The 23,153-nt window shown below is 39.1% G+C and overlaps 1 protein-coding gene across 2 annotated transcripts in view; it reads right to left on the bottom strand.

Annotated features, from left to right (window-relative positions):
- SECISBP2L (SECIS binding protein 2 like) overlaps nt 1-22,824 on the bottom strand; it is a 44,886-nt gene extending 22,062 nt beyond the window's left edge. Inside the window, exons 1-7 of one of the 2 annotated variants that reach the window (XM_058665884.1) lie at nt 22,585-22,824; nt 12,619-12,797; nt 10,507-10,831; nt 8,487-8,619; nt 5,783-6,012; nt 5,485-5,509; nt 4,689-4,804 (exon numbers count right to left, since the gene is read on the bottom strand). In XM_058665884.1, coding sequence (XP_058521867.1) covers nt 4,689-4,804; nt 5,485-5,509; nt 5,783-6,012; nt 8,487-8,619; nt 10,507-10,831; nt 12,619-12,797; nt 22,585-22,608 — 1,032 coding nt within the window. In that variant the 5' untranslated portion in view covers nt 22,609-22,824. Of the gene's footprint in view, nt 1-4,688; nt 4,805-5,484; nt 5,510-5,782; nt 6,013-8,486; nt 8,623-10,506; nt 10,832-12,618; nt 12,798-22,584 lie in introns of both variants that reach the window. The other variant, XM_058665882.1, reaches the window with a different exon arrangement.
- Between the last annotated feature and the right edge of the window lie 329 nt (nt 22,825-23,153).

The following is a 23,153-nucleotide window of genomic DNA, read 5'->3' as shown; positions in this document are numbered from 1 at the left end:
CAGACCTAACATCCAACAGGTTCCGACAAGATCAGCACCACCAACAACCTAACTATATAGGACACCAGGTGTCTCTCTAATCCTGGGATCTGTTCCAACCGAAACTGGGAGAAAGGTTGCAGAGACAATGGTGCAGCCTCAGCATGTTATCACAGGAGGAGGAGAGTGGTGAGCCAGGAGTTGGGGCTGTGGAGACCACGATAGAAATTTGACATAAGAACCCAGAGCTGGAACTCGCTGCAGGGAGTGGCACAAGTGGCTGCCAGCAAAAAGTGTGCCAACTGCAATAAGTAAAATCGTATTGTAGACCTGTGGGTGACACAGCTTAGAAACCTGCCCCAAGGAGAAGACTCTGATAACCAGAAGTACAATGACCAAGAGCAAAAGAAGAGACAAAGGCACAGCGAATATTACCGAAAACTCCCCTGCAAAGGTGCAAAACCCTATGCCAACCTCAGAGTTAACTGAGGAAGACATTGAGAAAATGGGGGACACAGAACTCAGAAAACGCATTTTAAAGCTTCTGATCAACAATGAGAAGCACATACAAGAGTTCAAAGAATTTAAGGAACCAATAAAGCAAATCAAGGCAGATATCTCAGAAATTAAGAACACAATAGAACAAATTAAAAGTATAGTGGAGAGTCGCCAAAATAGAATGAAGCAAGCAGAAGAGGAATCTCAGAATTGGAAGATATTTCCTGTCATCAGGGGAAACAAACAAAAAGGTGGAAGCAGAGCTGCATCAGGCTAAAAAAAAAAAGTATTCAAGAATTGAAAGACACTATTAAAAAAGCCTAATATAGGAGTTATGGGAGTCCCAGAAGGTGCAGAAAGAGAAGCTGAGTTTGCAAATGTATTTAATGAAATGATAAAGGAAAATTTCCCTAATCTAGAGGAAGAATTGGGAAACAAGATCCAGGAGGTGCACAGAACTCCCAACAGGCTTGATCAAAAGCCATCTTCACCACCATACATGATCATCAAGGTCTCTTCAATTGAACATAGGAAAAGATTTTTAAATATGCACGTGAGAAAAAAAGGACTGACATATAAAGGAATGCCAACTCACAGGAGACCTTTCACAGGAAACTCTACAGGCAAGAAGAGAATGGAGTGACATGTTCCAGATTCTAAAACAAAAAAAAACGTCAGCCCAGGATAACATATCCAGCAAAGCTTTCTTTTGTCTTTGAAAATGAAATAAAATTCTTCCACAGTAAAGAAAAGTTAAGAGTTTGCCTCTTCCAAACCTGCCCTACAAATGAAACTTCAAGATGTTCTCTTGACTGAGAAGAGGAATAGCACTCACCAAAACCAAAGGCAAATGGGAAGAACATCCCAGTAAAATGACAACAGAAGACTAAACCAATGAACAACACATTCCTAAAATGACAGGACCAAAGTACCATCCATACATATTAAACTCTGAATGTAAATGGCTTAAGCTCAATCAAACGTCATAGATTGGTAGACTGGATTAAAAAACAAAACCCATCTATTTATTGTCTAGAAGAGATACACTTCACCAACAGAAATCAGCAGAAACTATATCGCATGGGTTTTGTTGTTTTCTGTTAGTTTCACTCTTCAAAACACTTTCTTCTGATTAAATCATTCAATGACTTGCAGATCATACAGTGACATTTTCTTCAAGAAGGTTCTTGATTTTCATTTCTTCAGCTACACATTAGTCATTTAGTGGCATGTTATTTAACTTTATGGTGTTGTTAATTTCTTTTTTCTCCCTGATGTTGATTTTGTTTTGGGGCTTTTCATTTAAGGGGATGGATAGTAGTTGTGTAATGGAGACTGTCATATCTAGTAACATGTCATTTAACTTCATGGCATTGTAAATTTCTATTTTTCTTTCTATTGTTGATTTTGTATTATGAGTTTTCATTTAAGGAGATGTATAGTAGCTGTGTAATGGAGACTAACATCCAGATGTGAGGATATGATGCAGTATGCATTTCTACTTCCAGACAAAGATGGACTTACAATGAAACTGTTCACTCTATCTTGACAATAGGATCCTGGACTCTCTGCCATTGTCCATGCCCACTATGATGGACATATGACTGTGTATGAAGAACTATATTTTAGTAATGCTATAGAGGAACTAGGTGGAGGGGAGGGAATTCAGGAGGGGATAAGGGAAATGCCAGGAGCCTATGGAACTGTATCATAAAATGATAATAATAATAATAAAATGTAAAAAAAAAAAAAAGGTAGGTTTGGTATCTACTGTGCTAGAACTGGACAAAAACATGGGCCCGGCAAATGATACATACTTATATTTACTTATAGTAACTTGAAGAAACTCTGGGAGACTATACAAGAAAATAAACAAAGTGGGACAGGCAAAAAGAATGGAGAAAGACAAAGAGAGAAAAAGATGAAAATGAATTTTTTGTTTTGAACTGTATTCATCTTTTTTTACTTTTCAACTGATTTCAAAAAATAAAGTCATTTTAAAAGTTTTTACATCAGGGCCAGTATTGGGCCACAACACACTGAGACAACACCTGTTACATGCCAGCCTCCCTCATGAGTGCCAGTTCAAGACCTTGTTGATTCACTCCTGATTCAGTTCCCTGATAAATGTGCCTGAAAAGCAGTAGAAAATGACCCAAGCGCCTGGGTCCCTGCACCCACGTGGAGACTCAGAAGCAGCTGTGGGCTACAAGCTTCAGCCTGGGTTTACCCAAGCTGTTGCAGTCATTTGGGGAGGGAACCACCAGATGAAAGCTCTCTCTCTCTTCTCTCTGTAAACTATGCCTTTCAATAAGAGATAAAGCTTTATAAAGCTTTTATACTTTTCCCATTATTTAAAATTAAAGTCATACCAGCACACATAAAATGATGTGCCTTATCAAATGTTAAAACACTGGAAAAGGGTTTAAAATCACTGTAATTCAACAGCATGACATAGCGGAAAATAGATGAAAACAAATACAGAAACAAAACTTAGTGACAATAAATTAGCAAATAATTAAAATGAAAGCACAAATAATGGGTTACAGAATTAGAATAACTTTGAAAACCTATACCATCTGGGCCAGTGGCATGGCACAGTATGCTAAGCCTCAGCCAGTGGCACCAGCACACCATGCAGGCGCTGTTTCAAGGCCAAGTGGCTCTACTTCCAATCCAGTTCCCTTCTAATGGCCAGGGAAGGCAGTGGAGGAGAGACCAAGTCTTTGGGCTCCTGTACCCTCATAGGAGACCCAGAAGAAGCTCCTGGCTCCTGGTTCTGGCCTGGCCCAGCTCTGGCTGTCACAGTCATTTGGGGAGTAGACCAGCAGCTGGAAGATCTCTTCCTCTATCCTAGCAAAAAAGATCTTCTCTCTCTGTAACTCTGACCTCCAAACAATAAACAAATATTTGAAAAAAAAAAAAAAAGATGGAAAGTCTGCACTATTATTTTTTTATCATGCATAAAAATAAAGACTATATCATGTTCCATCACATATTAAATCTCAGCTAAAAAGTTTTGAAATATTACCCCATTAAAAAGTAGCAGAAACTACAAATATTTGTTTGATTTCCAGAATATTTTTAAAGCTCAAAAATCATCATAAATTTCAAAAAGGAAAAACATTTTGACTTTAAATAAGATTATGCATCCTAAAAACCAAACAAATGAAGAAAAAGTACATGAATAACAAGTCATCAGATGTAATTAAGAAAATAAACACACTATGAGCAATTGTATCCACTTTGGGAATGGAGAGAGAAATAACCAAAGTTAGAACACCACCATGTGTTTACACTATTTTTTTTTTTGTGCAATCTCTCTCTTCTTATCAGTGTTGAGACAGGGATAAATGCTTTTCATCACAGCATTATTTCTACCCCAGCAGGCTACTGATACCACAGGCAGTATCAAGACTGCAAACCTGGCAAGACTAACTGTTACAGTTTGACCTGAAAATTTCAGCACACAAAAACATGGTGTAGATTTTCTTTAAACTACATACATGGTTCTTATTTTAGCTCTTTTGCTTTTATTCAAATAAAGCTGCAACAATAATTCCATTTCGCAATTACAGGGCAGAAGGTATTACACTGTGAGCTTTCCTGGTAACCTAATTAATGTTAAGGTAGATGTGGAGTGTGTTTCCGGGAGGCAAGGAAACAGGCAAACCAAGGACAAAATTGATCAGTTAGTTACTAGCTCTTATTTTCATTCATCCACAAATCTATTCCTATGATAGCTTTAATTCCTTAACTAGATTAAGGAATCCAACATTTAAAAAAAAAAAAGGAAAAGGGAAATATTGACCAATAAATAACACCGTATTTCATAGCCAATCAAGGCAGACTCTGCCACATTGAGGCTAGACGTTGCTCAAGACCTGCAACAGACTGCCCGAAGGGATGGCTTGGAAGCGTCAACCAGCCACGCCCAGGGACTGCCATCACCACAGTCAGGGCTCGCGACCAATTCAAAATACTGACAAGGCCACACTCCTTACTCACATACTCATTATCACTTTTATTCAACCTCTTTCCATTGTGTTTCAACATTTAAATAATATTATTGACTAAGCCATTTTGAAATAAATTTCAGACATTGTATTAGCTCACTTTTATATAACTCAATATGCATTTATATGCTGCCAACATATTTATAATAATTCTTGTCACACCTGATCAGATTTCTCCAAAATAATCCAAATTACCTGTGAATTATTTCTTTGTTCAATTTGCCTTCCACTTCTAGAAAACGTCTGATTTTTTTCCATCCAAGGTTTCTTTTGAGTTGCCTGGCAAGTTACACTGGACCAATTTACACCACCTATTAACAAATGAGATATAAGAATATGACTTTCTTTTAAAACATATTTATTAATTTTTATTACAAAGTCAGATATACAGAGAGGAGAAAAGACAGAGAAAAATCTTCCGTCCAATGATTCACTCCCCAAGTGACTACAACAGCCAGTGCTGAGCTGATCCAAAGCCAGGAGTCAAGAATTTCTTCCACATCTCCCACGCGGTGCAGGGTCCCAAGGATTTGGGCTGTCCTCAACTGCTTTCCCAGGCCACAAGCAGGGAGCTGGATGGGAAGTGGGTTTACCAGGATTAGAACTGGCGCCCATATGGGATCTCGGCACGTTTAAGGCGAGGAGTTCAGCTGCTAGGCCACTGTGCCACACCCAATAGTATTACTTTCTTATAAAAGACACCAAAACAAAAATTTTCCTACGTTTATGTACTAAAATTCAGTCACTATAAATTTGGTGCTATTATTTTTTTTTATTTTTAGTAGTATATCAATTTTTAGTAAAACAAGTATCATTTTGCAGAATATCTGCAACTGGCATTTTCTTCATGTGTTTGGCAAATCTGTACTTGGATATAACTTGAATTCTATTTTTTTTTCTTGCAGTATAACAAGTTTCTTGCATTAACGGAAAACTGACATGAATGAAACTATGTAAAAAAAAAAAAAAAAACTATGTAGAAAATAATTACCTGCACAGACGGATGACTCCACATGCTTAAAAACAAACAAAAAAAGAATTATTTTCTAATTAAGTCTCTCAACATCATAGACTTTACAAGACATTTCATAACAACCTAATTTGAAAACATGTTTATTAAATCTTAGAAAACTCTTTCATAAATGAACAATTCCTATTACTAATAAAACACACAAATTACACTTTAACCTATTAGTATAGGAATTGCTAATGCACATAGACACCTAAGTATCAGAAGATGCAAAGATAATACTAAGGTCCATGAAAGAGAAAGAAATCTAGGTACATACAGTCACCGCCCCAGATTCAGGATTTCTCAAAGTCCCGGGAGCAGGCTGGTTGTTGCTGTGTTTGGGACTGCAGTAACCACTATCACTGTCGATGTCCGCCTCGCTAGCACCCTGTTCACTAGAGGACTCAGCGGTGGGGTGGGATGTCCTTCTCCTCCTGCCTTTGGACTTCCAGAGCATCGGGGCAGTGCTCTCCGAGAGAGACTTGTTAGCAATATCTGATGGAAAATCTACAAAAAACAAAGAGTAACGACAATTCCTTGTGAGGGTCAGGTCGACAAATTCTCATCATTAGGGCATTATAAAATAATGATGTCAAGCTTTATAAAAGGAGAAACAGGTGACAATTTTTTTGAAGAGATCATGGAAAGGTAAGATGTTCCTGACACACTGGCTTTTAACAAGTTAGTATGAAAACAGAATGAAAATTTCATTAATGTTGTTAAAAAACTATCAACCATTAAAGAAAGAAAACACAATCATCTCAAGTTCACCATGCGTCCGGTGACCACGACTGCACCCGCTCTGTCCTGCAGAGATTACCTCTATTCAGAGCTCTGTGTTTTTTGTTAGGTTTAGTGTGGATTTTTTGCATTCCTAAAACATAAATCATAATTTTATAGTTCTTAACTCTTTTTTTAAAATGTTAATATTCTTTTGTGGCTTATTTTTGATAAATGTGGCTAAAATCCATTAATGCCACTTTCGGCTTTGGATTTGCTCAGGTCCAGCAATGCGGCCATTTGGGGAATGAACCAGTAGATGGAAAATTTCTGCCTCTCCCTCTAACTCTGCTTTTCAAATAAAAAGCAAATTTTTAAAAATATATGCTACTATGAGCATTCTTACACAGACACAAAAATGTCCGTGTGTGTGTGAAAGCTTCTCAAAGGTGACAACTTCAGGACTTGGTGGGGATGTATATATCTAGCTTTATTTAATAATGTAAATAAATCATTTTTCAAGTTGGTTGAAACAACGAAACTATCAGCAGTATATATACATATATACATAAACATATTTTCAGGAATCCACACTTTACCATATATTTGATACTGTTCTCTACACTATAATCTTTGCCAATCTGTATAAAAAAAGGGAAACTGTGGGTTCCAATTTGCACTTTCCAACTTAATAATGAGGTTTAGCATCTTTTCTGGTGCTTGTAGAAACCCTAATATTTTTCCCTTTATGAAGCTATTACTTTTATTCCTAGATTTTTTTTTTTTTTTTTTTTTTTTTGCTTCTACCCATTTGCTTATGGACTTGCGCTGTGTTAGTTTTTTATTTCATGAACTGCAATCATGATAAGAAATTCCTGGGGCCTAGCGGCTAAAGTCCTCGCCTTGAAAGCCCCGGGATCTCATATGGGCGCCGGTTCTAGTCCCGGCAGCTCCACTTCCCATCCAGCTCCCTGCTTGTGGCCTGGGAAAGCGGTCGAGGACGGCCCAATGCTTTGGGACACCGCACCCGTGTGGGAGACCAGGAAGAGGTTCCTGGTTCCCGGCATCGGATTGGCGCGCATCGGCCCGTTGCGGCTCACTTGGGGAGTGAATCATCGGACGGAAGATCTTCCTCTCTGTCTCTCCTCCTCTCTGTATATCCGACTTTGTAATAAAAATAAATCTTTAAAAAAAAAAAAAAAGAAAGAAATTCCTGAAACAAAACCCCTCACAATCACCTCTCAACTTATCACAGTGGACGGACAATCTGTCTCTCCTTTTCTCCATAAATCTGGTATGCCTTTTCAATAAAAATAAAATAAATCTCAAAAAAACACAAAATAAAAACCTTTTCTTGTTTAAAATCTGTTTTCATCATGGAGCACACCAGACTACGGCCCTCACTTGTGTAGGGTAGTACTGGACAGACCTCTGCCACTCTTCAATGGATCTTTCCAATTACAAATTTTTCTGGGGACTGGTATTGCAGCATAGGAGGTGAACCCACTCTCTGTGACACCAGTGTCCCACTAAAGCATTGGTTTGAGTTCTGGCTGCTCCACCTCTGATTTATTTTTCTGCTCAAGTGCCCACCCAGGAAGAGAGCAGAAGACCGCCCAGTGCTTGCATCCTGGCACCACATCCTGGGAGACTCAGACGGAGATGGAGTTTCACGCCCCTGGCTTTGGCCTGGCCCAGCTGCAGCTGTTGTAGCCATCTGGAGAGTGAACCAGCAGCTGGAAGATGGATCTCTCTTCTCTCTCTAACTCTGCCTTGCAAATAAATCAATCTCTAAATTTTTAAAAAACAAGAAAAAAAATCTGGGAAAAAAAGAATGTCATAAGGCTATTAATTCTTATCTGATCTTATCAGTTATATGCTTAAATACGGCACAGAAAAACTAAGTTATTTCAAAAAGGTGCTATAAAGGATGTCAGATGATTTATAAAGAGTTGTAATCTAGTTATCAAAAACACATACAATTCTGATTTCTATCAAAACAGGGCGCTCAAATTTCTATCTGTCATAGCTCCTCTACTACAACAGCACAAATGGAAACCTCAAATCCTGCTCTAGGTTTTACATAAACACACCAGTAAGAAAGATGAAAGAACACTGTTTTATGCTTCCTAGATACAGAATTTCACAAGTGGCAGGGCAAATGGAAAGATGAAAGTATAGAATCCTGAAACGTAGCACAATCCACAAATATAAAGTCTATGTGAAAAAAGAAATCAGTAACATAGGAACCTTTGTCTTACCAGTTTGTTGTGAGGCATCCACCAAAAGCACAATTTTTGATCGATTATCAGGACCCACTGCATTTGTTTCCTTCTGAGTAGCTACATTTTTCACCAGAGGTCTTTTGCTTTTTATGTGCTGTTGTAAAAGCTGCTGCTGATTTAAGTCAAAACAAAACAAAAAATTATTCAGTACAGTAAATAGTATAAAATACACATTCACTACCAAATATATTTAAATGCAGGTTCTACAGCATTATGGAGAAAAAGTTACCATATCAAAGTTTCATGAAAGTATTTGCAAAACAGCCTAAATAATGTTTTATATACTTACACGTATTTTATAATAATTTTTTTCATCATTTAGTTTTTACTTCATGTAAAATTCCATAGGCAAGTTAATATTACTATGATCGATATTCTATGAACTTGTTACTTGGATTTTTATTTTAATAAATAACTAGAGTATAATCGCGTCATCGGGGTTCTAGGTATTTATTTAAAGAGGCAAAAAAGGATGGTAACATCAAGACTAAATTTCAGTTTCATAATAATGATGTGCAAAGGAAAAAAATCTGTCAGAGTTCAAAAAGAAAATATATAAAAGCTAATCCCTTCCTTCACTTTTTAAAATGGGTGTTTATGAATTGACAGAATACATTTAATTCCAAATGTAACTCTTTAACTCATTTAAAGTGCTAGAAGCAGATTCTGACAAACAACACCCTTTAAGATCTGTAACTATGTAATATCGCCTAGTTTCCTTCAGTCACCTCTTTACTCTCAGAGGACTCAAAGGGTTGCCACCAACAAGGACTATAAACTTTTCCAAGTAACTTCAGTTGCTTGTTTATTTTTTTATTTTTTAAAAATTATGAAAGAAGCAATAATGATTTTTTTTTTCCGCTAAAGGAGCTGGACTAATGGAATGTGGAAAAAGCACCTATCTTTTGATGATACAATCATGAAGATGTGTCTTTCAGGAGCTTAAACGTGTTCACCAGAAACACAGCTTTTCCTCTTATTAGCTTTTTAAGATCATAATGAAAAAGAAGCCTACAATGAAACCTTAACTCTCTTGAGATTTTTTGTTTAAGATTTATTTATTTTTATTGCAAAGTCAGATATACAAAGAGGAGGTGAGACAGAAGAGGAAGATCTTCCATCTGATGATTCACTCCCCAAGTAGCCGCAAAGGCCAGAGCTGTGCCAATACGAAGCCAAGAGCCAGGAGCCAGGAGCTTTTCCCAGGTCTCCCATGTGGGTACAGGGTCCACGGCTTGGTGTCATCAACTGCCTTCCCAGGCCACAAGCAGGGAGGTGGATGGGAAGTGGAGCTGCCAGAATTGGAAACGACGCCCATACGGAATCCCGGTATGTGCAAGGCAACATCCTTAGTCGCCAAGCTACTGCACCAGGACCTCCTGAGGCTTTTTTTTTTTTTTAAGAAAAACTTAGTCAAATAGCTGTCCCTAAATAAAACTAATTTCAAATGTTTATCCTTCATTTTTTTCCAACTTTAGGAGACTGTTCACAAAACAGTAAATTACCTCTTAAACAACAAAGTACAATCCCTGTGAATTTCTAAAAATTCACAGAATTAAAGCAACAAAATTGAAGTGATTTAAATGAATCATAAGTGTCCTTTTCCAGAATAATTTCCCCTGCTAATATTGAAGATTAAAATATCTTGTAATATGCTAGCTGTTCAACCCTGCTAGCACAGGAAGCATGCTAACCATTTATTGATATTGACATCACCATGTAATTTTCATGACTAGTTTTAAACTAAAGTAACTCAGAAATACTTGTACATCCCGTTTATGTAAAATTCTTGGAAAGATCACAAAGATGGTGGTAAGTCATATTACCAACCAATTTTTCCATAGGAAAAAAATACTCTCAAGTAATATACCTTGATAATTTATATTAGTGAATGCTCTGTAGTAAAATCAGCATTAAAGATCGATCAATACAAGAAGCAGACTACTTATTTCACAGAAATATTAGCTGCAAAGGCCAATCAAAAACTGTCACTTACTTTTGGTACCACTGGTCCTCGATTACTGCTTCTGCCTCGGTGGCTGGATAATGGGAAGACTTGTCCAAGCTGAGTTGGACGCTCAGTGCATTCTGTGGTTATAGCATTGACAGTATTTGTAGCTTGAAAGGTGTTGGAGTAAGGTGTAGGAAAAGGATGATAGAAACCCATAACTTGGGCACATGGCGCTGGCATCAGCTGATAATATGTATACTCTGTAGAAACAGGTGGTTGAGCCGACAGAATGGGGTAGGCAAGGTATGGTCCAGTGGGGTTTGGATTGGGCTGTTGCCATCGTATATCATTGTTATATAAAGGAAATTGTCTGTAAAACCAAATACAAACAAGAACAAATCCACTGACAAGTCTAAAAACAAACTAAAGCAAAATCTTAACTGTTTAATAAAAAACAGAGTAACAGTAATTTTCCTTGGCTTAATTACAGATTAGGTACATGAAATAACTATTTAAATGGCAGTGTAAAGGAATGCAAACCGATGAGTTTTATTGCAATTCACAAATCATTACTGTGTATACAACTCTGCCCTCAACCTCAAGATATTTCTGCTTGTAAGTTTAACGCATTGCTGCTGAGTAAGCAAACAAAAGCTGCACAACGTTCTCATCCAGTGCTAACGGTGACAGCAAAGCATTGTGTAAGATGGTCGTTATGTAGGGTGACTGAACTCCTCTACCTCTCATTCTCTGTTTAGTTCCAGGACCTCCTCTTTTCCAACCCTCTTAACCACCTGGAAAAGTGCAGCTGTTTTGCTGGCTCCCCTCCTTGGCAACAAAAGCAGACTCCAGGTCCAGCAAGTTCATCTACCAACATCTCTGACATTACAACTCCTTTAACAGGACTCCTATAAAGCACCAGCAAGATTCTTCCTGTCCCAGCATCCCTACTGCACACTGCTGCTGACAAATGAGAAATTTGGAATGGAAGGCACTGAAACATAGAGCTTTTCTTCAATAATCACATGACAAAGCAAAATGAAAAAATATTTTTTAAATTCTAAAAATATTTTAGAATAATCTGGTGTCCTGCTCATGAATTATCAGGTTATTTGTTAAGACAAGAAACCAAACTTAGTGTACTTTACACCGGTCATTTTTTCAAACAGCAAAAAAAAAAAAAAAAACAGTACCATTTAAATTGAGTTTGTAAATCATCTTGCACATTATCTAACAGGTCAAAGAATTTTAACATTAATGTTAACTAAAAAGGATCCTTTAGATTCTACTGTTTGTTCAACCTGCTAGACTACGTTTTAAGAAACTCACAATAATAACTTGCATACTTTATACATCAGAAGGCAGTTCAGTGGTCTCAGATATCATGCTTACAGAATTACTAAAAAAAACTGCAGTAACACAAATGCATTATAAATGTGTATAAATATTGACGTCTCAGCCCTCACAGCCTGCTGGGCAGAACTTGAAGTCACCAGCTGCCTCATCCATTTATCTCATAATGCCAGAAAAATACAATATTCTATATCTGACATAACCTGAAAAAGGTTGAAAGTACTTCAATACTTCAAAGAAGGAACTACACCACTGAGCTGCCAATCACTCAGGTAAGCAAAACCAGCCTTAGAAAGGCTACCCTGAGTATCACAGCACCTACTCTTCAGCCCCAGGCCACACATTAAATGAACTGTAAGCACTGTGCAAAATCAATTTGTGACTATCAAAACCGGAGTCTAGAAATGTGTGCTAACTAACCCCAAAAGCTTCAAAGCTTTGTACTGTAGCTTGGTATTTTCTCATGCCAGACTATGTTGGCAATTTTAAGATTAAGTATCTATTCTCAAAAAAGTGTTCTGTTCACTTCTTTCTACATACTTCATTCCTCCCCTCAGTTTAACTCAATGTAGTTCAATGGCAACACAGGAGATACATCAAAACAACTCCATTTCTTCTTAGAAAGAGTAAGATAACCTTTGATACAAATTTGCACATTCTCATATCACTTGGTTTTGTTTACTCCTTTTAGAAAGTAAAATTAAATCATAAATTTTATTTTACAGGTACAGAAAAAATTTTGAGAGTGTGCTCTTTGATACTGTCTACCACTCCAATATACAGAAAACAGTAATAAATAATTACCTATTAGATTGATTTTCCTGCACAAACGGGTAACAGGTGATCAGGTAGCTGGGAATTGGAGTTGGTTCTACACCAGAAACACTCCCATTTTCATTTGGTACAGCCATAGGGATCATAAACGTATCAGGGTTCTTCTTCTGGGGGATAAATGGCTCCACCTCCGCTGACAGCTTGACATTCTTCAAAGAAAAGGCAGAATGATTACAAACACATGAGCAAATAACTTAATATAAGTTGACAAATTAACAGCCTTTCCAAACAGTAATCAGACCTCTTCTTAGTGTTCACAAAATATCCAAAAGGAATAGCAATGTCAACTTTAATGATCAAATTATTTAGACAGTCTTCAAAGAGGTAAATTATCAAAGATTACCAAATTTCAATGAAATCATGCCTTACATAATCAAAGCTGTTAAAACAATCGAGTACAAGGAAGTTATACTTCAGGGTCTAAATATAAAGCTGGTAATAAAAACTGGCTCTTCAGACAAAACAGTACGTTTTTAACTAATTTTCTTAAAGGAAAAAACCACTAAACAGAGTTTTGAAGGATAATTATATTTGTTTGAATAGTCTAGAAAAAGCCTATTTTTGGCCATTTCAGGAAATTAGATTCGTATCATTAAATTAAAAGGAAGGAAAATGTCTAACATGAACCAAACAAAACAAAAAACCAGACAGGGAAAAATCTCAGGCTCAAAATTCAATGGCGATGGGAAGAGAGGATGAATACTCGAGTTTTCCAAGCAGACAAATCAGCAATTAAAGTCATCTGTAACATGTACTCCCTTTTGGTTTACGTTCTGCATTTTTCCTTATAACAAATTCACAGAGGTTTAGAAGACAAAGAAACTACACTATTTAGGGATACACTGAGCGAAAAGCCTTACAGAAAAGTAAGTATTCCATGAAAGTCAAAAGAATCAGCCCTAGGGAGAGAGGGCTACATCTTAGAGAAACTTGGAGAGCTTCCAGATGCCTGACAGAGCTGTGTCTTATGGTGAAGTGTGCATGTATGTGTGCGTGTGTGTGTGCAACTTAGCAGGTGTTCATTTTCCAATGAATCGTTAAGTTCAACACTGCATTTACATGATTTTCAGTGCATTAAATCGCAAATTTTAGTTTACAAAATATCTATAACAACGTTAGATCCAAAGCCAGAAGCCTCCTCCAGGTCTCCCAAGTGGGCAGAGGGTCCCAAGGACCTGGGCCATCCTCATCTGCTTTCCCAGGCCACAAGCAGGGAGCTGGATGGGAAGCAGGGCTGCTGGGATAAGAACCAGTGCCCATATGAGATGCCAGAGCATGCAAGGCCAGGACTTGAGCTGCTAGGCTACTGCACCAGGCCTAAGGGCAACTATTTAGCTTTGTGGTTAAGACAGCTACAGACTCACACTGCAGTGCCTGGCTTTAACACCCTGCTCCAGCACCCTGCTTAGGAAGAACTTGCCCAGCCTGTAGCAGGTCTTTGTAGACATCCGCAGAGTCAGTCTGTGGCTGGGAGATCTTGACAGATCCATCCACTTCTCTCTCTCTCACTTTCAAAATAAAAATAATTTTCAAAACTACATAAATGATACAATCTAAATAAAATTAAACCTCTTAGTGAAACCAATATAATAAAAGTCAAGTTTCTAATGACTCAAAACAATTACTCCAGACACAAATGGTCCTAATTAGAACTTAGCATCAAAACAAATTTTCCAAGGTGACACTAATAACAAGTTGTCATGATTTCCAGAATAAATTTCAGTCATGTTTCACAAGTGTAGTCAATAGCAAATCCATGAATCTAAAGACAAGAATTGATATATTCAATTACATGGTCTTTATTTGGAAAACTTGTTTTTCAAAAAACAGTTCATTGTAAATATTCACAAATACTTCCTTAAAAAAGAAGGGAAAGAGGATGGAAAGCACAAAATCTAAAAACTACAACAATATTCACTCAATAACTTTCCTGGCTCATTTAAGTTTGAAGTTTACATCTGCATGAATCAAATCTAAATACTGGAGAATAACGTTTATAAATATTTATTAACTCAGTTGGATTTTTGGATTTTTTAAAAAAGATTTATTTATTTTTATTTCAAAGTCAGATATATAGACAGAGGAGAGACAGAAATATTTTCTGTCCAATGATTCACTCCCCAAGTGGCCACAACAGCCAGTGCTGCACCGATCCGAAGCCAAAGCCAGGAGCCTCTTCTGGGTCTCCCACATGGCTGCAGGATCCCAAGGCGTTGGGCTGTCTTTGACTGCCTTCCCAGGCCACAAGCAGGGAGCTGGATGGGAAGTGGAGCTGTCGGGATTAGAACTGGTGCCCATATGGGAACCCAGCACATTCAAGGCAAGGACTTTAGCTATTAGGCCACTGTGCCAGGCCCTGATTTTTGAATTTTAACATAAGCAGCAAAACTCCTTCAAATGCTAATAATTTAGTAATTTTCACTTTATGGATTCATTAGAACCTCAAACTTAGGTAAAGTACAATAAATCAAATCAATATAATGCTTCCCCAATTAGGATAAAGCAATCTTTCAGTGATAATACATGAAAAATGGTAACTTGTTTTACACAGTTCACACATATGTATAAAAAGGAGGAAAAGCTGATTCACATTTTAAATGTAAGCGTTGAGATTTTGTTGTAGTTTAGCAAATTAAGCTGCCACCTGTGACAATGACATCTCCTGTGGACACCAGTTAGAATCCAGGCTGCTCCACTTCCAACTTAGCTCCTTGATACTGCTCTTGTGAAAGCAGTGGAAGATGGCCCAAATCCCTGGATCCCTGCTTCCAGATTATCTCCTGGCTCCTGGTTTTGGATTGGTCCAATCCCAGATGTCATAATCATTTGGGGAGTAAACCAGTAAAGGGAAGGTTTCTCTCTCTTTGGCCCCCAATCTCTCCATAACTTTGTTTTTTAAATAAAATGAAAATCTTTTTAAAAATTTGTTTTATTCTGAAAGTGAGGATTCCTTTCGAATATAAAAGAATTCTCTGAATGGAGCCACCACTGTCGTGCAGCAAATAACGCTGCTGAATACAATACAAGCACCCTGTATAGGTGCCAGTTTAATCCCAGCTGCTCCACTTCCCATCCAGCTTTCTGCCAATGTGCCTAGGGAAAGCAGAAAAGTCCCCAATCCTAGGGGCCTTGCTCCCACACAAAGACCTGGATGGATTTTCTGGCTCCTGGCTTCAGCCTAGCTCAACCCCAGCTGTTGAGGCCATTCTGGGCAAGGAACCAACAAAAAGAAGCACTCGTTTTCTCTCTCTCACTCTAACTTAGCCTTTCAAATTAATAATAAAACAATCTTTTTTAAAAAAAGAACTCTTCAAGGACAGTGCAATAGCTCAATTAGCTAATCCCCTTCCTGGAAGCACCAGCATCTCATATGGGTGTGAATTCTAGTCCCAACTGCTCCACTTCCCATCCAGCTTCCTGTTTGTGGCCTGGAAAAGCAGGGCAGGATGGCCCAAAGCCTTGGGATCCACATGGGTACGTGGAGACCTGGAAGAAGCTCTTGGCTCCTGGCTTCAGATTGGCTCAACTCTGGCCATTGCGGCCATTTGGGGAGTAAACCAGCAGAAGGAAGATCGTCCTCTCTGTCTTTCGTTGTCTGTGCAAATCTACCTATTAAATGAAAAATAAATAAATCTTTTTAAAAAAAAAACTTTAGAATTTTATAAATCTGGACCAACAGGTAGTTTTGTTTATATTAATAAATACAACAACTTCAAATTCTCAATCTAAAATGCAAAAAGAAACCATATTAATCACTAACACAATTAATGAATCCATTTCAAAGCCTGGCTTAGGTCAAATGTTTCAATAAACTTACTCCTAATTTCATATCTGCTTTATAAACCCAGGCTGCCTACCGTTCAGAAGATATCATGCATAATTTAAAATGAATGTGTGCAAATATGCATAGCATATATCATTAAATATTAAAATCTGCACTCGCTTCTACTCTGAATGCAATTCTAGATATCAAAGTTCAACAATAAAACTCAGAAACAGTGAAATGATCCTTTGTTTTCAGAAAGAAAAAAAGAGAGAAAGAGAGAGCAAAGCTGCTATAGTCAACAGCTGCACAAACAGAAGATGTCACCAGCAGGAACAGACTGGCAAACTTTTTCCTATCGCTACAACTCTGCATGCTCCAAAGTCATGTATTGTGATTGTTAAGGCCCTTGGCAGCGCATATAGAAATACAGCATGTGTTCTTCTCAGGCCTGAGAAGCAATGTAAAAACCCCAGCTACTCTGAAAATTTCACATAATAAAAGGTAACATAATAAGCAAACAACATAAACTTATAATATTTTTTTTAAGATTTATTCATTTTATTACAGCCAGATATACACAGAGGAGGAGAGACAGAGAGGAAGATCTTCCGTCCGATGATTCACTCCCCAAGTGAGCCGCAACGGGCCGATGCGCACCGATCCGAAGCCGGGAACCAGGAACCTCTTCCAGGTCTCCCACGCGGGTGCAGGGTCCCAAACGTTTGGGCCGTCCTCGACTGCTTTCCCAGGCCACAAGCAGGGAGCTGGATGGGAAGTGGAGCTGCCGGGATTAGAACAGGCGCCCATATGGGATCCCAGGGCGTTCAAGGCGAGGACTTTAGCCGCTAGGCCAAGCCGCTGGGCCCTAATATTTTAATTATATAAGGTAACTTACAAAATGTGGGGAAAATGAAATTAATAATATATTTCGGTGCAGAAAAAATTAAATCTATGTGTTTTTTCATAATATGCATTTCTGTGAGTATTGTGAAGACCTCCTATTTTGGTGATGTCAAAAAATTCTGCACACACACTCAAACAAATTTTGCACAAAAATAAGCTCACCTTTTAGCTCCACTTTCACTTAACAAACTTATGGAAATATTCTTGTGTTAATGTAGACACCAAAAAAATGTCTTTGCCTAGTGCGATGGCCTAGTGGCTAAATCCTTGCCTTGCATGTGCCAGGATTCCACACAGGTACCGGTTTGTGTGTCCCAACTGCTCCAGTTCCCATCCAGCTCCCTGCTTGTGGCCTGGGAAAGCAGTGGAGGACGGCTCAAAACCTTTGGACCCTGCACCCACAGGGGAGATTCAGAAGAGGCTCCTGGCTTTAGATCGGCTCATCTCAGGTCACTGTGGTCACTTGGGGAGTCAATCATCGGACATAAGATCTTGCTCTCTGTCTCTCCTCCTCTCCATACATCTGACTTTCCAATAAAAATAAATAAATCTTAAAAAAAAAAAAAGAAAAGAAAAATGTCTTGCATAGGGACATGTTATGAAAACTCTGAATATGGGCCCGGTGGCGTGGCCTAGCGGCTAAAGTCCTCGCCTTGAACGCCCTGGGATCCCATACGGGCGCCGGTTCTAATCCCGGCTGCTCTACTTCCCATCCAGCTCCCTGCTTGTGGCCTGGGAAAGCAGTCGAGGATGGCCCAAAGCTTTGGGACCCTGCACCCGTGTGGGAGACCCGGAAGAGGTTCCTGGTCCCGGCATCGGATTGGCACATACCGGCCCGTTGCGGCTCACTTGGGGAGTGAAACATCGGACGGAAGATCTTCCTCTCTGTCTCTCCTCCTCTCTGTATATCCGGCTTTCCAATAATAATAAAATCTTTAAAAAAAAAAAAAAAAAAAAAAAGGAAAACTCTGAATAGTTACCCTCATCTATGTTTTTCTCAGCTTGAATGTCTGTGCTTGCTCTATATTGCCACAGTCAACATTTTAGTGATCAGAAATTTTACAGCAGAGAATTATCTCAAAATAAAGACTACATATTCATATATACAAATAAAACTGATACCAAACAGCACTTACAAACAGAAAGACAGGATATCCACTTACAAAGTCAAAACTGAAGTAGAGCTTAATGAGACTCTCTCGCAGTGAAACTTAGTTAAGTCCCAACCACCCACAAGGAAAAGAGGCCCATGCAAACCCCACCTCTTTGTCCACAGTAAGGTAAAAATACAGCAAATATTAGGATATTTTACACCACATCTCCTTTTCTAAAGAAAAAAAAAAAAGACAACAAACAACTAAAAGAAACCTGCTGGTTATATTGCTTTCTGACTTCATTGGCTTATACTGAAAGTAAACCACTTGCCAAAACAAACTGCAGTAGTTATGTAAGTTTTGTAAAAGTTCAGAAAACACTGAGAAAAAAACATTTAATTTAGACTTGTCCCAGCTGTTTTCTCTCCACACATTTCCTCTTTTTACCAATATAGATCAAATCTAATTCTGTCCAACTCTGAGGGAATTTTGCTAAAAAATAATCTTTCCAATTCTTAGATTATCTAACCTATTAATTAGCTTTTAGAAATATTATTGTCTCACTTGCTTTGATGTACTCCCCCTGCCCCCCCCCCCTCCGCTAACTTCTTGCCTTGGGTGCTTAATTTTTACTTCATTTTGAAACTGTTGAACAATGAAAGCATTTGCTATGCATTTGCCTCAGAGTATAGCTTCAACCATATTTCAAAGGTTTTCATATACAATATCTTATTGCTATCTTTTTTTTTCAATTATCTACACTGTACTTTTTATTTCCTCCTTGACATAGTGACTTGAAAATGTCTTCATAAATTTTCCAATGGCATTTTCTCTAAATGAGCATGTATTTACTCTCTGGTTATAAGAGCATTAACTGATAAGATGTATTATTTACTTTTCTTCACATACAAAAATACAAGCATTGCTACATAGTAACTATTTACAGAAACTCATTCAGAATACATTCATCCCTTGGTATTTGAGGTTATTTTCAAGCCTCCCCATAGATACCAAAAGCCTCAATGACCAAATTTCTTATATATTGGTTTATAACATACACACATTTTCCTCTATCAACATTTTTAGTTTTGTTACGATACCTGACACAATGTAAATACTATGTAAATCGTTGTCAAACTATATTGTTTAGGGAATAATGAAACCTCCTCCCAAAAAGTACACATGTCTATTTCAGATGTGTTTATTTTCACTAAATATTTTCAACCTACCAACTAACCAGGATTCAGAGGATCAACTGTATACTTAGTTTATTGTGCTAATTTTACTTGAAATTTATAAAGTACTTAAAAGTTACAAAACAGATTGCTCTATGTCCCTATTGGTGAAGAGCACTACATGCAACCATTCATTCCATGCTTGCTTTTCTAAGAATTAAACACGTTAATAGTGAATAATCTTAAATTATTTTAGCAGAATATATCTAATATTAATACACCAAAGATTAAATTAATACTTAAATTCACTGTGATAACTAAAGGGTCTGGAAACTTAAAAGTGTTTGGTCACTGGTAAGCCCACTGTTTTTTGAAAAAGAAAAACCACGAAACATTTTCCTAAATTTTCTAAAACTGAAAACATTGAGCCTTTTAAATAAGATGAAGTTCATGATGTATCCTTCACGTCTCCTTGCACTAGCTTTTTTAAAAGGAAAAAAAATTCATTCTTGCCATGTAATACCTGTTCTTAGAACATGGAACTCTAGCAGCTAAAATTAAGTTACTTCTTTTGATTTAATGCAGTCTTACTAAAGGAAATACTCCTAGCACTCACTGGTTATACCAGTCCTTCAAACAGTTATTCACTGCAAGTAAGACCAATCGTCTAGCATTTGTATTCCAAGGGACTATTTGTAATCTGATCAAAATATACATAACTTATCTTTTATAAGAAGAATTTACATAAAAGTTAAAAGGGAAGTCACAACAACATAGACTTTCTGGCAAAGAAAGTTTAGAATTTCTAAAAAGTTACACTTGTGCAGTATCTCACGGGGTACCTGAATTAACACATAGTAAGTGAGGTACTTGAATATATAGTAGTATAGTAATGAAGGTACTAAAAATGCAAAAAAAAGTTAAATACAATCTTTTATTAAAAACCAAACTTCTATGAACTGGTCATCATTATAGGCATTTTAACGCTGTTAGCATTTTTAGAAATTCTGGATGCAAGTCAACATTGGAAGAAAAAAAACTGTGAGCAAAATGGAAATTCAGTAAATACCACATACACTTTTTTAGATTTTACCCTATTGAAACTTACTTCAATAAAGCCTAAGATGTATTCCAAATAACCTTTAAAAGCCATTCTATTGTTTTACAAGATAATGAAAAGAATGGAGATTTCCGAAAGCTGTTAAGTCTCAGCCTTTACCCATTAGGTGAATGGTCTTTAGATTTTCCTCAATGAAATAGCCCCGACCCTACTTCGAGAATATCATGAAACTAATGGAATCATTTCCCAGAAAAACACACACAGAAAATGAAGCACACACCTCCCACTTCACTGATAGATTCCTAAACTAACTAGGCAAAGATACATTATTTTTCTGAATGTTTCAAGGGGTGGGGAAGAATTGAGGAGTGGGAGAGTTGCAAATTATCCTGTCAGCTTGAGGTAGGAATTAACAGCAAGTATTGAAAAAAATTCTTCAAAAGAAAATCTTTCTCTCATGGTTTTTTTTTCCTAATTCTTTTAGTAGGAAGTGGACTTTGGGAAGATGCAGAATGAAAAGAGGAAGAGGTTGTCTATTTTAAAAATTGCTCCTAGCACTTGCTGTTAAGATAATCACACACAAACAATCTCCTGAGTTAATTACATTTTCCCTAGGATGAAAGCAGCCCTAAGTATATATGTAGCAGCGTTACTGGTTACAGCTATAGCACGCTGGTGGAGGACCGAGACCTTGAACCCTTTCATTAGTGGCATACATACAAGGAAAAGTGCTCCAAGAAATCTATTCACTTGCTGAACATTAAAAGTCATGAGTATTTTCTGATGGATATCTTGAGAAAGTATTTTTAAACTAGACAGATTATACAGAATCTTCCTGCTTTACGGGGGAGGGGGGAGAAATCTGTGTGAATGTACCAAGAGGCTCCCCACAAACTTTGCTTTGGTAATTCCATGTACCGTTTAACAAAAATCATTGTTGTAGACCTACTGCTGCATAAAGCTTTTTTGTTAAACCTCAAGGGAGAAAATACTCCTCTTAGGAAAGTATGCTTTGACTGTTTATAGAGTCTGATGTCGAGTTTAAAACTGGTTCCAACGACACTCAGCCATCTACAAGAACTAGGGAAACCCTGAATCACCTGCTCAGGTGCTGAAAGTGACAGCCGAATCACTAGCCCTCCCCATTTCGTGCGTGTGTCTAGTTCCAAACCTGGCAAAGCCTTCGGAGACTGCCACGGAGGAGGGAATAAACTTAGACTTCACCGAATACAGCTGTTTCATAGATATCGTCAGAGCGGAAAACACTAGGGGATACCCACTGTGTTATCCCTGCCACCCAGCTCCTCCTAGCATGGACCACCAAGAATCTGACGCAACTGAAAAGAAAACACAACACGGAGGGGACCAACTGGAGGACTCAGAAATGAACTCAAAGAAACCTACGAAATCTCAATTCGAGTTTAAGGAGGGGTGTGGGGGGGGACAAACTACATTTTTTTGGAAGAAAAAAAAAAAAGGACAGAGGAGTAAGGAGAAATCCAAGTAGGGTTTCTCAGAAGGCACAGCCTCCGTAAAGCCCCTGCAAGCGCAAAGGCCGTGCGCCCCCGGCCGCTGTCATCACCCAGCCTGGGACGCTCTTCCGGGCGAGGGGCAAGCCTTCAGCAGCCTCCCCGCCAGAACAACACATTCCAGAACTGAGGGGGGGATAACCCCGCTGGGAGTTAGAACCCCTCCTCTCGGAAGAGCCCGCCGGGGACGCGAGGCCCCGGGCGCCGGGGGACGGACGCCGGGCACCCAAAGCACCCCCCACCCCCAGCCTGAGGCAAAAACTGGAACAATGCAGAGCGCCGGGCGCTGCCGGGCCCCCGCACCACGGGGGTTGGAGAACCAGCCGGCCCGACCCGGCCCGGCCCGGCCCGGGAGACAGCCGCGACCTCGCACCCCTGGCCCGGCGGGCCCCGGCCCGAGCCCGCGTACCTGGTCGCTGGGGGCTCGGTCCATGGCGTCGGCAGCCGCAAAGGGCCCGCTCTAGTCGGTGAGGAGAATGCCGCGGGCCGCTTTCTCCATGGCCCTCCGCTCGGGTCCAGGCTGGGCTCGGGACCTCCGCCCCTAGCTGCCAGGCAGCGACAGCGAGTCGGCTACGCCACTGGCCGAGGAGGCGGTCCGAGCGCCGGGAGACTGAGGAGGCGGTGGCAGCTCCGGGGGAGGGATCATCTGGGACGGAAGCCGCGGAGGGCCCAAAGGCGCGGAGGCGTAGTCGGAAATGGAGGCGTTGACGGAAGGGAAGTCAGGGCGGGGAGGAGGCCGAGTGACGGCAAATGGCCTGAGGGCGGGGAGGAGGACTGGCCAGAGTGAGGTCTGTAGGAGGTGCCCAGGAACAGGTGGCGTCCACCAGTGAGTGTCGGGCCCCTTCGACCCAGAAGAAGTGCAGTCCTCAAACACTTCTTCAGGATCTCAAACAACGTCTTATCCATGATGTAAGAGCTGTTAGCAGCCCGCTGTTCGTAGGATTGTTCTTCCTGTTCCCCAGATAAAAGGACTGACCC

Source organism: Ochotona princeps, chromosome 6 (genome assembly GCF_030435755.1).
Source record: "Ochotona princeps isolate mOchPri1 chromosome 6, mOchPri1.hap1, whole genome shotgun sequence".
In the NCBI taxonomy this organism is placed as follows: Eukaryota; Metazoa; Chordata; class Mammalia; order Lagomorpha; family Ochotonidae; genus Ochotona; species Ochotona princeps.
This window is presented reverse-complemented; position numbering and strand designations above follow the sequence as displayed.